Source organism: Saccopteryx leptura, chromosome 2 (assembly GCF_036850995.1).
Source record: "Saccopteryx leptura isolate mSacLep1 chromosome 2, mSacLep1_pri_phased_curated, whole genome shotgun sequence".
Lineage (NCBI taxonomy): Eukaryota > Metazoa > Chordata > Mammalia > Chiroptera > Emballonuridae > Saccopteryx > Saccopteryx leptura.
The window spans coordinates 359,703,983-359,718,012 of record NC_089504.1 but is presented as its reverse complement, the minus strand read 5'-3'; the positions used below and the strand labels follow the sequence as shown (position 1 = coordinate 359,718,012).

The 14,030-nt window shown below is 42.7% G+C and overlaps 1 protein-coding gene across 1 annotated transcript in view; it reads left to right on the top strand.

Moving 5' to 3' along the window:
* Nucleotides 1-14,030, top strand: part of STX8 (syntaxin 8) — a 225,675-nt gene that overhangs the window by 125,492 nt on the left and 86,153 nt on the right. Inside the window, exon 7 of the mRNA XM_066364862.1 lies at nt 5,564-5,665. Coding sequence (XP_066220959.1) covers nt 5,564-5,665 — 102 coding nt within the window. The remainder of the gene's footprint in view (nt 1-5,563; nt 5,666-14,030) is intronic.

Sequence of the window (14,030 nt, the reverse complement as noted above, 5' to 3'; positions counted from 1 at the left end):
TAAACCTAATCTATTGGATAGAAATCAAGAAAGGGCCATGAGAGAATATTTCAGATGATGAAAATGTTCTAAATAGTCACACTAATGTATACAGTTGTCAAACACATAGAACTGAACACTAAAGATCTGTGCATTTTGTCATATACAAATTATTACCTCAATTACAAATGTAAATCCAAAAAAGTTTATAAATTTTGGGTATTTCTAAGATTTTCTAGGAAGGAAGAAAAGAAGGAAGGAAAAAAGGAGGGAGGGAGGAAAGGAAGGAAGGGAGGGAGGGAGGGAGGGAGGGAGGGAGGGAAGGAAGAAAGAAGGAAGGAGGCAGACAGGTCTACTTGCATGGATGCTGGAAAGACAATACAAATAATTCTAACTAAATTTTAGAAGTTCAAGACATTGAGGAATCACCTGTTGCTCCCTCCTTTTAAGATCTTGGCAGTGGGATGGTTAGTCTTTTGCTGAACACACACACACACACACACACACACACACACGTTTGTCTCTGGATTCTACTTTGTTCCATTGATCTATTTGTCTATACTTATTCCAATACCATGGTATCTTGATTATTATATACTTATAACAAATCTTGAATTCGGGCGATATAAAACTTCCACCTTTATTTTTTCTTTGTCAAGGTTATTTTGGCAATTCTAAATGACTTGCATTCCTTGCACATTTTAGAATTGACTTGCCAATTTCTTTTTTTTATTTTTACTTTTCCATAGATGAGGAGAGGGTGGGAGAGAGATAGAGAGGGGCATCAACTCTTGGTTCCACTTAGCTGTGCACTTACTAGTTGCTTGTCATATGTGCCCTGACCCGGGATTGAACCTCCCACCCGGCGCACCAGGACAACACTCTATCCACTGAGAGACACAGCCACGGTGCCAATTTCATTTTTAAAGCCTGCTTGGATTTTGATTGAAATTGCACTGAATCTATAAATCAATTGAAGAGAATGAACAGATAACTTTAGAACACTGTGTTCTTCAATCCATGAACCATGGTACAGCACTCCATTTATTTAGGTCTTTGATGTCTCCCACAACATTTTATAGTTTTCAGCATAGAGGTCTTGCATGTTTTTTGTTAGATTTATAGTTTTTGAAGCTATATGAAATGTTTTACTTTCATTTGTCAGTTGCTTGTCATAGTATATAGAAATACAGCACTTTTTTTTTTTGAAATACAGTACTCTTAATGTTTGATTTTTATATCTGTGGATTTGTTAAATTCACTTATTCTAGTAGTCTTAAAATAAATTCCATAGACTATTTTATGTACAGAATTATGTCAGATATATATATATACTTACATCTTCCTTTGAAATCTTTTTGCCTTTTTTCTTCATATTAAACAGTGTAGAACCTATAATAAAATGTGTTTATATTATATATATTATAATGTGTATATATATGTATAATATAATGTATATAATATAATATATATATGTATATACTGCTCACAAAAATTAGGGGATATTTCAAAATGAATATGAAGCAATAAAATATCCTCTAATTTTTGTAAGCAATATATATATAAAAGGTTCAACAGAGGTTGTCAGAGCAGTTATCTTTGCCTGGTTCCTGGGCTTAGAGAAAGAGTGTTCAGAGTTTACCATTAAGTATGATGTTAGCTCCAAGCTTTTCATACCTGTCCTTCACCGGGTTGAAGAAGCCCCTTTCATTCCTGGTTTGCTGAGGATTTGTATCATGAATGAACACATAGCCTGACCTGTGGTGGCACATTGGATAAAGCGTTGACCTGGAACGCTGAGGTTGCAAGTTCGAAACCCTGCACTTGCCTGGTCAAGGCACATAAGGGAGTTAATGCTTCCTGCTCCTCCCACCTCTCTCTCTCTCTCTCTCTCTCTCTCTCTCTCTCTCCTCTCTAAAATGAATAAATTTTAAAAAATAAATAAATCTTTAAAATAAATGAACACAGAATTCTGTCAGATCCTTTTTATGCATTTATTGAAATGACCATATGATTATCTACTTTAGCCTGATAATGGTTTTTAGATCTTTCTTCTTTTCTAATTAGGTGTTTAGAGCAATAAACTTCCCTCTAAGCACTGTTTTAGTTGCATCCCACAAACTTTTATTTTAGGTTGTCCTTATCATTCTGTTCAAAACATTTTCTGTGTTCTCTTGTGATTTGATTTCTACCCCACAGGTTATTTAGAGGTCGTTTCCTTGATATTCACATGTGGGAAATTTTTCCGTTTTTGTCTCCTGTGTTCTTTCATCATGACAAAAACTTCCTTTTTATCTCGGATTGTGCTTCTTGGCTTGAAGTTTATCTGGTCTGATATTAATAAAACCACGCCAGCTTTCTCATGCAAACACTTTCTATGCTTTATATTTAAAGTGAATTTCTTGTGAAAGTTGTTTTTTTCTTTTATCTTGCCTGACATTCTTTGTCTTTTAATTGAGCAGTTTGTCCACTTATGTTTAATAGACTAGTCATGTGAGTTAGCTTTCCGTCTGCCATCTTGGCATTTCTGTCCTCTCTGTCCTGTCTATTCTTTGTTCCCCTCTACTTCCTCTCTGACTTCTTTTAAGTCAATCATGCATTTTTAGTATTTATTTTTATTCCCTCTGTTGACTTTTTTTAAGAGAGAGAGAGAGATGATAATCATTAACTCATAGTTGCAACACCTTAGTTATTCATTGATTGCTTTCTCATACATGCTTTGACTTGGGGCCAGCAGCTGAGCCACTGACCCCCTGAGCAAGCCAGTGACCTTTGGGGTCAAACCAGTGACGATGAAATCTTGTTGATGATCCCACGCTCAAGCCTGATGAGCCTGCACTCAAGGCAGTGACCTCGGAGTTTCAGATCTCACTGTTCCAAGTCGACGCCCTATCCATTGTGCCACCACTGGTCAGGCTCTGTTGATTTTTTTTTTTTTTAAGCCATAACTCAGTGGTGGTGGTGATAGTGGTAGTAGGTATGTGTTTTCATTTTCTTTCTTTCTTTCTTTCTTTCTTTCTTTCTTTCTTTCTTTCTTTCTTTCTTTCATACTTAGAGCTAGCAGTCACTAGCCACATATGACCATTTAAACTTTAATTAATTGAAATATATATAAAAAAAATCTGTCCCTGGCTATAGTATGGCGAATAGATTGAAAGGATTCAGGAGTAGAAACAGGAAGGTTGAGTTAGGGGATCATCTCAGAAACACTGACAAATGTTTGTGAGGTATTAGAAACAGAGTGTAAGAGAAATGGTAGGATTGAGAGACACTGGGGAGGGAGCATCAACTGGAATGGCCAAAAAATAGAATGATGGGAGAGGAGGGGAAGGGAGGAGAGCCAGGAGCTCCTAAGATCTCCACATTGAGCAGACAGACGAGTGACGGTGACGGTGCGAGATCTGGGGGAAGGTGAGGGGCTTGAGAGACCCGGGAGTCAGAAGGCTGAGGAACTTCCAGGCAGATATGTAGTTGGCAGCTGCTCGTACGGTCAAGAATTTTGGAGTGCTCTATAGAGCAGAAAGTTGGCAGGTTTTTAATGTAAATATTGATGAACTGAAAGGTATATGAAATCACCACGGTAGTATTACAAAGTAAAAATGGACAGAACCCTTGGGATGGCCAACCTTTCAGAGGAAGAGGAGAACCTAGAAGAGCTTACGTTACCGCGAGAGGAACGGGGAGAGAGCCTGTCACTGAATACGTGGGAATGGGGAGTTACGTAGAGTGCAAGGTTCCTAGACAGGTGCTCTGTAGATAACGTCTGGCAAACTTGGCTTTGACCCACCTTTTAAAGAAGCAGCAAAGTGCTTTGATCAATGCTTTTCTTTTTTTATCTTTTAGACTCCATGCACTCATTGCCTTGATAGTGTAGTATTTATTTATGTTATCTTGCTGTGTACCAGGTAGGCTCCTGGGATGGGAGATACAGACATGAATATAAATTCATTTCTGGCATAGTCTTTCTGTAAAAGAGAGACATGCGCCTGACCTGTGGTGGCGCAGTGGATAAAGCGTCAACCTGGAAATGCTGAGGTCTCCGGTTCGAAACCCTGGGCTTGCCTGGTCAAGGCACATATGGGAGTTGATGCTTCCAGCTCCTCCCCCCTTCTCTCTGTCTCTCCTCTCTCTCTCTCTCTCTCTCTGTTTCTCCCTCTCCTCTCTAAAATGAATAAATAAAAAATTAAAAAAAAGAGAGACATGCAAACAAATAATTGGAATACAAAAATAAGGGTCTCTACGTAGAAAGGAGTTACAGGAAGTGCACGAGAGGTGAGCGGGAAGAACACCCACCTCTTCCGGCCTCTCACAGGCTGTTCTTTTTGTATGGATTCCCTTTCTCTGCTCCTTCACCCACGTGGCCTTCAAAACCCAACTCTAACATTGTTCCAGAAGCTTTATTGACCTCTTTGTGTGTTTCATTTAATTCTATAAAACTGGTGATGGGTATTGGACAGTGTATCTTTAAAGTGATCACTAAAAAAAAGGAAAGAAAATAGAGGAACAGAGGGAAGAAGGGAGGAAAAAATAATCAAAATGGAAAAAGATAGTATTTTCATTATAAGAAATTCAGACAATAAAGAAAATATCAGGAAGATCACCCAAGATCCCACCACCTAGAAATAATCGTATTGACATTAGGTTAATTTAACATCATCCAGATACATCCTTGTAGGTCTATACAAATAAAAGGACAGATAGAAACATTTTTATATAATTAGGATCATACTCTGTATGTTATCTTAAATGTTAAGTGCTTAATTTCACTTCTAAAAGATTAATATTAAAAAAGATGAACCATATAAAAGATTCTTTTCAAGAGACAGTGATGACTGAAAAATACATCTAAGATTATCCAAAAAAAAATGACATGAAACATTGAAGCTTTGGTGATTTTATAAAGCTATATTTCCATGTTTCACTTTTTAACAACTTAATATAGCTGTTCTGTGAGTGATGAAGAAATTAGCACCTTCAATTTTTTTTTCTCCTTTTCCTTTCCACCCCCCCCCCCCTGCTCCTGGTTTTCCATTGTAATTATACCCTCACTGTTTATAATGCTCACCTACCTGGCTGTAACCTAATCCATGCATTTGTGTATTCCCTGCCTAGTATTTACCTGGATTCAGTTCTCACCATCAGCTCTTATGCTATGGTCTCTGGCTTCTCCATTCTTCGTTGACTAGATTTCATCATCAAGGAGTTTTACCAAGAAGGATCCCAATTGTTCCTAAGTCTTCTATACATACTGTCGGTCTGTCTGTTAACTTGACTGACAACTCGGCTGGCCATAAACTTGTTGGGCCATGCTTTCTTTCCCCAGGACTTTTGACATTTCTCCTCTGTGTCCTGGAATTGTGTTAAACCAGTTTTTGTTTTGTTTTGTTTTACCACCACTACTGTCCCCCCCCCCCCCCAGTTTTGAGTCAGAATGGCAGTTTTCAAAGAACACACACGAGTCCTTTGCCTCTTTACCCACGGCACTCGGGAGCATGATCACCGGAAGGACCGCCACAGCTCCAAGGCTTTGCTGGGAAGCGGGGGATTTGGGGTATTAACCGTCCATCTTTGTTTTCCTTCCTAGAGATAATTGATGACCTCGCCAACCTAGTGGAGAATACAGATGAGAAACTTCGCACTGAAGCCAGGCGTGTGAACATGGTGGACAGGAAGTCAACATCCTGTGGTAAGGAAGAGCTCTATTAGGGCTCGGCCTCCCATCGCGGGCGGCTGACTCCGCGTCAGGTTCCCACGTTTGTCTAATGACTGCAGGGCTTTGGTTGCTCCTCTGAAGCAGGCGGTCCCGTCTGAGGAAGCATCGAAATTGCTGGAAGATAACCTAAATCTCGTTCAGATGAAGTGAGTTGTTACTAGTTCAGGGGAAGTATAATGCATAGATAGATAGATATATGGTCTACCGGAAAGTTCTGTCCGTTTTTGGAATTAAAACAAAATACAAATTTTTCTTACCGTCAATAAACTTTATTAAATAATATAGTTGCCATTATTATTAATGATTTCTTGCCAGCGTGAGGGCAATTTGTATATCCCATTTTTGAAAAATGTTTTATCTTTCGATGCGAAAAATTGAACCAGTGCTTGTTTGATATCTTCTTCATTTTTGAATTTTTTGCCCTTCAAAAAATTTTGTAAGGACAAAAACAAGTGATAGTCGGAGGGTGCTAAGTCCGGGGAATATGGCGGATGCGACAGACATGCTTCTGTAGCATTTCTTCCTTGTTGAAATTCGTATACAATACAGTGGAGTAAATGAACTTTATCAGTAGCCATGGGTACACTATCACTTCACACATAAGACTAACGTGAATCAACTTTGTTTTAGTTAATTTGCTACGTCAGTATGTATACGTTAAGTGATAAAAATAGACACACATGCGCCAAATAAACGTGCTTACGTGTCGAAACTTGTTGTGATAGAAACAGAACTTTCCGGTAGACCTTATATATATATTTAAAATAAGACACGTTTCTGTATGCTTATAGAGAAGAACAGTTTGGGAAATTTACGACCGTATGCAGATTGGTGGTGGCAGATCTCGGTTTTAAAGGCAATCTTGCTGACGGATGTGCAGTGCTTTGATTTAAACCACAAGCTTCATTGTTGAAGACCGAAGTCTAGAGCAGTTACGAGCCCAGTGAGTTCGAGTGAGTTCCAATCCTGCTTTTGGTGATGGTGCCCATTGCAGTCGCTTTACTTCCTAACGCCTGGTAAGTGCAATGGCGCCCACATGCCAAGACAAGACTCACTCGGAGTGATTTCTAAAATGCGATTCCCAGCCCTCCCTGGAGGTGCTGACTGAGCAGCGCGAGGTTGGAGTTCAAGAATGTTCGTTGTCTAACGAGTACGCCAGGAAGTTCTGAGGCGGCTCGGTGCTGTTCTGCGGAAGTTCCGATGCAGGCTTTTGTGAAGTTTAAATACACGCTCCTGCGAACAGCGCTCTCGCCCGAACGGAAGCCAAGCCCAGTGGTGGGCGCGGCGGTGGCCATCGCCGTGATTACTGTGTGGCGTTTCATCTCACAGAGGTGCCACAAGTTGATAAAGCGGAGGCTTTCAGTGTGAATAGAAATCCGGTACAATAAAATAAAATAAAATAAATAAAATAAAATAAAATAAATAAAATAAATAAAATAAAATAATAATAAAATAAACCTAGTGATCCACGCACATGCCTTTGCCTAACCTGAAGCCCTTTCCATGGGGGAAGTGTAATGAATCCCTCCCATCTGCTACATCTATTTGGAACGGAGACCTCTGGGCAGAGGTCACCTGAGACGCACACGGTGAGAGGCACCGCCTCCCTCTCCTGTGTTGACGGCCGAGATGGAAGGCTGGGACTACACGGTGGGCGAGGACCCGGCGGACAGGGACTCCGGAACCGCGGAGGGGCCGGCGTGCTCTCCTGTGCTCCCCCGTTCTGCTCCCCCCACCCCGCTTCTGACTCGTCAGGTACCAACCCCCAGGCCGCCTCCGTCCCTAGCGGCGGGCGCGTCCTCCTTCCCGCCAGGGGCAGAGCACCCTTGGCTTTGTCTCACCGACCTTCTTACGTCACTTCCGGGCACAGGGTCTCCGTTCCTCGCCCTCGATCCCGAAACTTTGGACACAAAGACAAATTCCTTTTCCATGAGTGCTAGCATTTGCAAGAGGTTATCCCATTGCCACGGAAGTTAAATCCTGATCCTAATAAGAAAGGCATCTGGGACGACAGACAGAACGGAGAGTTAATCGCCCGCTTTTCCTAAATGCAAGCCCAGAGCAATCATTTCCTATGCAATCACATACACGTCCATACATGAAACTGCAAGCAAGGTATGTTTTAACTATTTGGGGGGTGGAATTAGGAACTCCCTCACGTGTAGCTCGGTTACTTGTCACATGACGCTCTATTACTGTTTAGGAGCGCTTCTGCTAGCTGAGGACGGCAGCTGGCACCTTCTTTTACTTAAGGGGGTGAAAAACTAGGTTGTGAGCCATGAAATGGGCCTTTGTTTCCCTGTCCTCAGCATATCTTCCTTGCTGATCCAATGGATCTGTCATAGATGCTTCCGCAGTGAGGAAATTTCTAGTTATAAGTACAGACTGAAATGCAAGAGGACCACAAAGAAGGGTGTGGTGATGAATTTGTTCAGTTGCTAACAAAGGATTCAAGCACCTCTTTGTGAATCTTTCACTCCGAGCCAGGGCTTTAAAATTTTTCCTGAGGTCTTTGCATGGTCCCCCCCCTTTCTTCACCCACCCCAAGTTGTTGAGAGCACCAAGTAGAAAACAGTGTTGTCTTTTTCCAGCCTCTAAATGCAAATTAGACTGGTATTTTCCGTTGGTACCTGTATGTATTTCCAGATCTGTTACCCGTATGAAAGATATCTGTGTGAAAGCGGGATCTTTGTAATTTCCGTTTAAATATTCAGTGTGTCTTGTTCTCATTAGAATTCAAAATAGAGCCTTGTCTGAGTCTGAGGGACCCGGCCAATTGTGAAAGGCCAGACTAAGAATCCTCAATGACTCAGGTTGAGGGACAGAGTTGCTTCTCGGCATGTTGACCATTGTGTAATGTTGTCTGAGCACACTGGGGTTTTAGCAAGGTTTCAGGGATGTGGTTAGAAATCAGCCCAACGAACACTTGCATTAACACTTTCCCAACCTGGAACCATTGAATCTGCCTTCAGCTCCTCGGAATGCGGACGTCTTAGGGAAGGGAAGCAGTTTGCTGGTGAAGATCAGCACCAGACAGCATGGGCCCCCACGCAGGCAACAGTACTCGGTCTGAAAGAACAAATAGGGCTGGAGGGCTGGGATCAGGAGTGACTGCTGGAGGCGCAGGAAATGAAGCTGCACAGGTAGGGCGGGGCCCAGGTCTTGGAGAGCCTCTGGTGCTAATTGTCTTCCTTTCTCTTTCATTTTTCTGAGGACAGTACTTAGGGCTCAGGCCAGTGACCCCTTGCTCAAGCCAGCGACCTTGGGCTCAAGCCAGCGACCATGGGGTCATGTCTGTGATTCCACACTCAAGCTGGCCACCCTGCGCTCAAGCTGATGAGCCCATGCTCAAACCAGTGACCTTGGGGTTTTGAACCTTGGTCCTCTGTGTCCCTTTTCAATTGATTTTAAACTGTTTGCCCACTAGACATATCTGCTTTATTTTAGAAAAAAAAAGTGGCTTCTTTTCCGTCATGAAGATAATAGGAACCAGGTAGTAAAACCATATAGCGTCAAACTCCTAGGAAACCTTCTTCTGAAATCCGAGAGCACGGTGGCACTACCATGACTATTCCGGAATTGCTTCATATTCATTAAGCTAAAATGTGTGTAGCTTGTAGGCCTCTCCTTCTCCTGGCCCCGTGAATGCTCTCTCCCACCTGGGCCCCCGGTTGCTCGTGAAGTCTGTGTAATGCACCCCTGTGAAGTGTCTGGTCAGATAGCTTTTATAGGTGGCCACATCACTGCTGGCAGCTTCGATTTTGAGTTCCTACTGGGGAAAAACTAGTTTTTTTTCTGATAATAACATTTACTTAGGGAGCAGTAAATTCAAATGGTGACACTTCAGTTTAATCCAGGCAACATGACGCTTCAGCTTAATCCAGGCAACATGAAGCTTTGGGGAAAAGCACAAAATTGGAAAACCTTTACTTAATGGAAGGTGATTGATCGGGGCTGACAGCCTCGGACTGTCACCATGACCGCCTCCGAGGCCCCTGCACTTCTGTGATCTGTGACAAGGCAGTGACTTTTGCTCTCATCAAGGGAAGATCAGAAATGATCAGAAAGTCAAATCATTTTTTTAAATTATTCTTTTGCTTGGTGTGGCTGGGAAAGATAAGGTGTGATTTCCAAGAGTGGCTTACATAGTTATGGAGTAATAATGTTACATTAAAAAAAAAGAAAATAAAAAATAATGTTACATAGTTATGGAGTAATAATGTTATGTAGTTACGGAGTAATAATGGCACTGCATGGGCCTCCACTGACATTACGGCTGATGGATGTTTCTGTGCACGTTTTCTGGTCATGTTTGTTCACCGAAGAACTCATCTGCTCTCACCCAGCCTTATGGGGCCAGAAAGTACCGGCTACATTTAGAGGCTACCCGGAGTATGCTTTGTGTACTCAAAGTCCGTGTCACCTCTGTCATTGGTCTACTACCAATGGGGCAAGAGCCCCCCATCCCCGCTCAAGATATTGCCAAGCCAGCCTGATCCTTCAGGAGCTGACCATTACCCTCAAGTGCTTCTCATTCATCACTTGATGTTATTTTATATTTTATATCTGTAAATCGAAGACTTGGATTCTGCTGTGACTGTAATTATCCAACCTGGATAAGGCTAGGAGGGAAGTCACTTGATGTCTTTTGCCATGTAAAGTCAATGGCTTAGACCAGGGGTTCCCAAACTTTTTACACAAGGGGCCAGCCAGTTCACTGTCCCTCAGACCATTGGAGGGCCGGACTATAAAAAAAACTATGAACAAATCCCTATGCACACTGCACATATTTTAAAGTAAAAAAACAAAATGGGAACAAATACAATATTTAAAATAAAGAACAAGTAAATTTAAATCAACAAACTGACCAGTATTTCAATGGGAACTATGCTCCTCTCACTGACCACCAATGAAAGAGGTGCCCCTTCTGGAAATGCGGCAAGGGCCGGATAAATAGCCTCAGGGGGCCGTAGTTTGGGGACCCCTGGCTTAGACCACAGGGTCTTTGAGCTTCTGACCAACTCTCTCATCCTTTCTCCATACGCCTTTGAAGATAATCAGACACGCCCCTCTCTCCTGCACATGCGTGCGTGCACACACACCCCCAATAAATCAGACCTAGGTCAGACCTTTGTCAATCTCCTCCTTTCACAGGGGTGGCCGCTGCCAGGTACGATTACTTGCAGAGGTCAATCACTCCTAAACAAACTTTTACCGTGTTAGGTATTGCTTTGTTGGTTGAAAAAAAATTTTAACAAGCATATCTAATTTTTCTCATCAGACCAAAACAAGAAAGAAGGGAAATGTTTTAATGATGGTATGAGAAAGTTTGGTGGTATATGTTCGGGTAAGAAACTAAAGGAACAGGGTTATTGAGAATAGCTCTTTAGTCCTGTGTTCAGAGTGGGTAGTGGATAGAGATTCCTTACGCTTTCCTCTCAAGATGATGTTTTAGCTCCGGGGCTATTTTTAGTTACATTTTTTAAATGTGAGCTGATAGGTGTCTTTTATTTTTTGAGGCAGTTCCCTAAAATTTAAGGTTTGGTAGAGATTTGCATGCCTCTCCCCTCTTAAAATTATAACAACTATAAAAGAGATTCAGTGGACATGTAGCTGCTTTTTGGGTTATTAAACTCATAATTATTCTCAAGTGGGTCATCTTCTTTGTGTATTATCAAAACAAAAATTTAAATGTCACATTGCCCTCTTGACTTTCTAGTGCTTGCCGTTCTGTGCCAGAGGTCTTCCAGCCCCAGCTAGTGATTAGTGTGTGCTCAGAATGGGGTTGTTTCGCTTTATTATTAGCTGTGATACCCAATATTGCCTGCAAGAAACAGTAACTACTGATAGAGTCGAATAGTGTCAATCTGGTTGGCGCCCATTCAACACCGACAGGCATCCCCAATTTTGGGTGTGGTGAAGAAGGAAACTTTTATTCAGTGCAAAACAGCTCAATGGTGATACAGCACAGTTGTGAAAACAGAATGGTTATGCGGCACCCCTGGGGCCAGACCCCTCTCCAGCGAGACAGCTCTGCCCTGCTCATGGCTGGTGCTATCTGCTCCACTCACTCTGGCAAGATATCCGGCGTTTCAGTTTGGCCAGACTTCAGTCTTTGGTGGAAAGGGAAAGTGTGCACCCAGAGTGAGGGGAGCTGGCTTACACAGGCAGAAGTCCCTGCCCCTGGTCCCTGATTGGTCTGTCCTCAGGTCGATCAGAATAGAGCTGCTCTGGTTGGTAGTGAAAGAGAGAGCAAGAGACAGAAACATTGATCTGTTTCTGTATATGCCTTGATCAGGGATCGAACCAGCCATCTCTGCACATCCAGATGAACCAGCCAAGCTATCCGGCCAGGGCACAAGGCTCTGTTTTTAAAATTTGAGCTCAGTTAACCCTTCTTAGGAGGTATGTTCTTTCTTAGGGTTCACTTATTAACATGCAAAATTAAAGAAGTTAAATATTTTTAGAGATTATAGCAATTAATACCTGGTAGTCATTTCTAACTCTCTACAAAGCCTCTCGGTCGGTCACGTTTGCTGTTCTGTCCACGAGTAAATCGTTCCTCCCGCTGCTGTTGACCACGCCATGCACTTCGGGGGGTGCCCATGTGGAAAGCGCTCCATTGCAAAGTGTGCTTGCCGTCCAGAGAACCTGCCCTCCTAACTTCTTTTTGTCCTAAAGACACAGAGGCTCGCTTCAAACTGCATATTTTTATTTTTATTTTTTTATTTATTTTTGTATTTTTCTGAAGTTGGAAACGGGGAGGCAGTCAGACAGACTCCCGCATGCACCTGACTGGGATCCACCTGGCAAGCCCACCAGGGGGCGATGCTCTGCCCATCTGGGCTGGTGCTCTGCTGCAACCAGAGCCATTCTAGCGCCTGAGGCAGAGGCCACAGAGCCATCCTCAGCGCCCGGGCCAACTTTGCTCCAATGGAGCCTCGGCTGCGGGAGGGGAAGAGAGAGACAGAGAGGAAGGAGAGGGGGAGGGGTGGAGAAGCAGATGGGTGCTTCTCCTGTGTGCCCTGGCCAGGAATCGAACCGGGGACCCCTGCATACCAGGCCTACGCTCTACCACTGAGCAAACCGGCCAGGGCTCAAACTGCACATTTTTAAACGAAGTAGGAGAGCTTGGATTGTTTAAGGGAATTTGTGGTATTCAGAAAACAGATAATTCTCCTTTACCAAACCCTTTGGAAATGCAGTATTTTGAGTCTGGATACTATTAAAGAACTTGACTCTAGGCGTTGTTGCATTGATTAACGTTTTTATCAGGTCTGGGGACCCGTGAATCAGCTCCAACAGCCCCTCCCCGGGGACTCAGAACTTACCTGTTTTCTTTACTCTGCTTTTCTTTGTATCCCAGAGCCAGGCAATACTGACAATTTTCAGTCATTGAACCAGTGTTAAATTCCTTGGTGTAATTGATTTGGGGCTCATTTTACATCACTGTTGGGTTTTCTCTGCCCGTGAAGGTGAGTGCTGAGATCCATTTCTCCGGATTAGCAGCAAGATGGTCTTTGTGGCAGACCGGGTATTGCAGTCCGCTGCACAGGCCCCTCCCAGGGCCGCGCCTCGGGTCTCCCCGAGGGTGTCTGCGAGGAGCTCCCGCACGTTGGCCTGCATCTCGGTGGCCTTGGCGCCCTGGTCAGCCCCCACGAGTCCTTCTGAGCCTGCTGTGCTTCCAAGAGCCCTTCTTGTGCTTCCAGGAGCCTTTCTCCCTGTTTCGGACCTTAAGCCATCATTCCTTTCAAATGACTCTTGGCCTTCTGAAAAGTCTTATTTTTTTAAAAAAAATCATAGAATAGATGGAAGGTCTTTCATCATTGTGTTGCCATTGGTCTGGTATAACTTCTTACCTGTAAAATATACAGAGAACTGGTAAGAAGACTGAAAATGGTCACTTTAAAGAATGAGTGAATACGGTGGTGGCCGTAAGCACAAAAGTGTGAATATCCTTCCTGCTTCTGAACTGGAACTGAAACTGATTAAGGAGCTAGATTTTTTTGTTATGTGTATTTTACCACAATAACATTTTTTTTCTAATTAAAAATTGAATAAATACTTGCTTGCTATCTTCCATCCCATGAAATTATGGCAGAGTTAAGATAATATCTCTAAAATTCCTTGGCATCTTTAATCTAATGTGCCACACTAGTCCACACGACCATTTTTTAGATGATGTGGTAACAGAATCTTAATAGCTGTTTGATTTGCCTAAATAAAAGAGAAAGAGGAGCAAACATGGCTCCAAAAATAGAGGCCGTTTTCAAAATAAGCGTGTGAATTAAGCATTATTGTTACTGTATCTTCTTCTTTCCATTCCTACTAATACTCG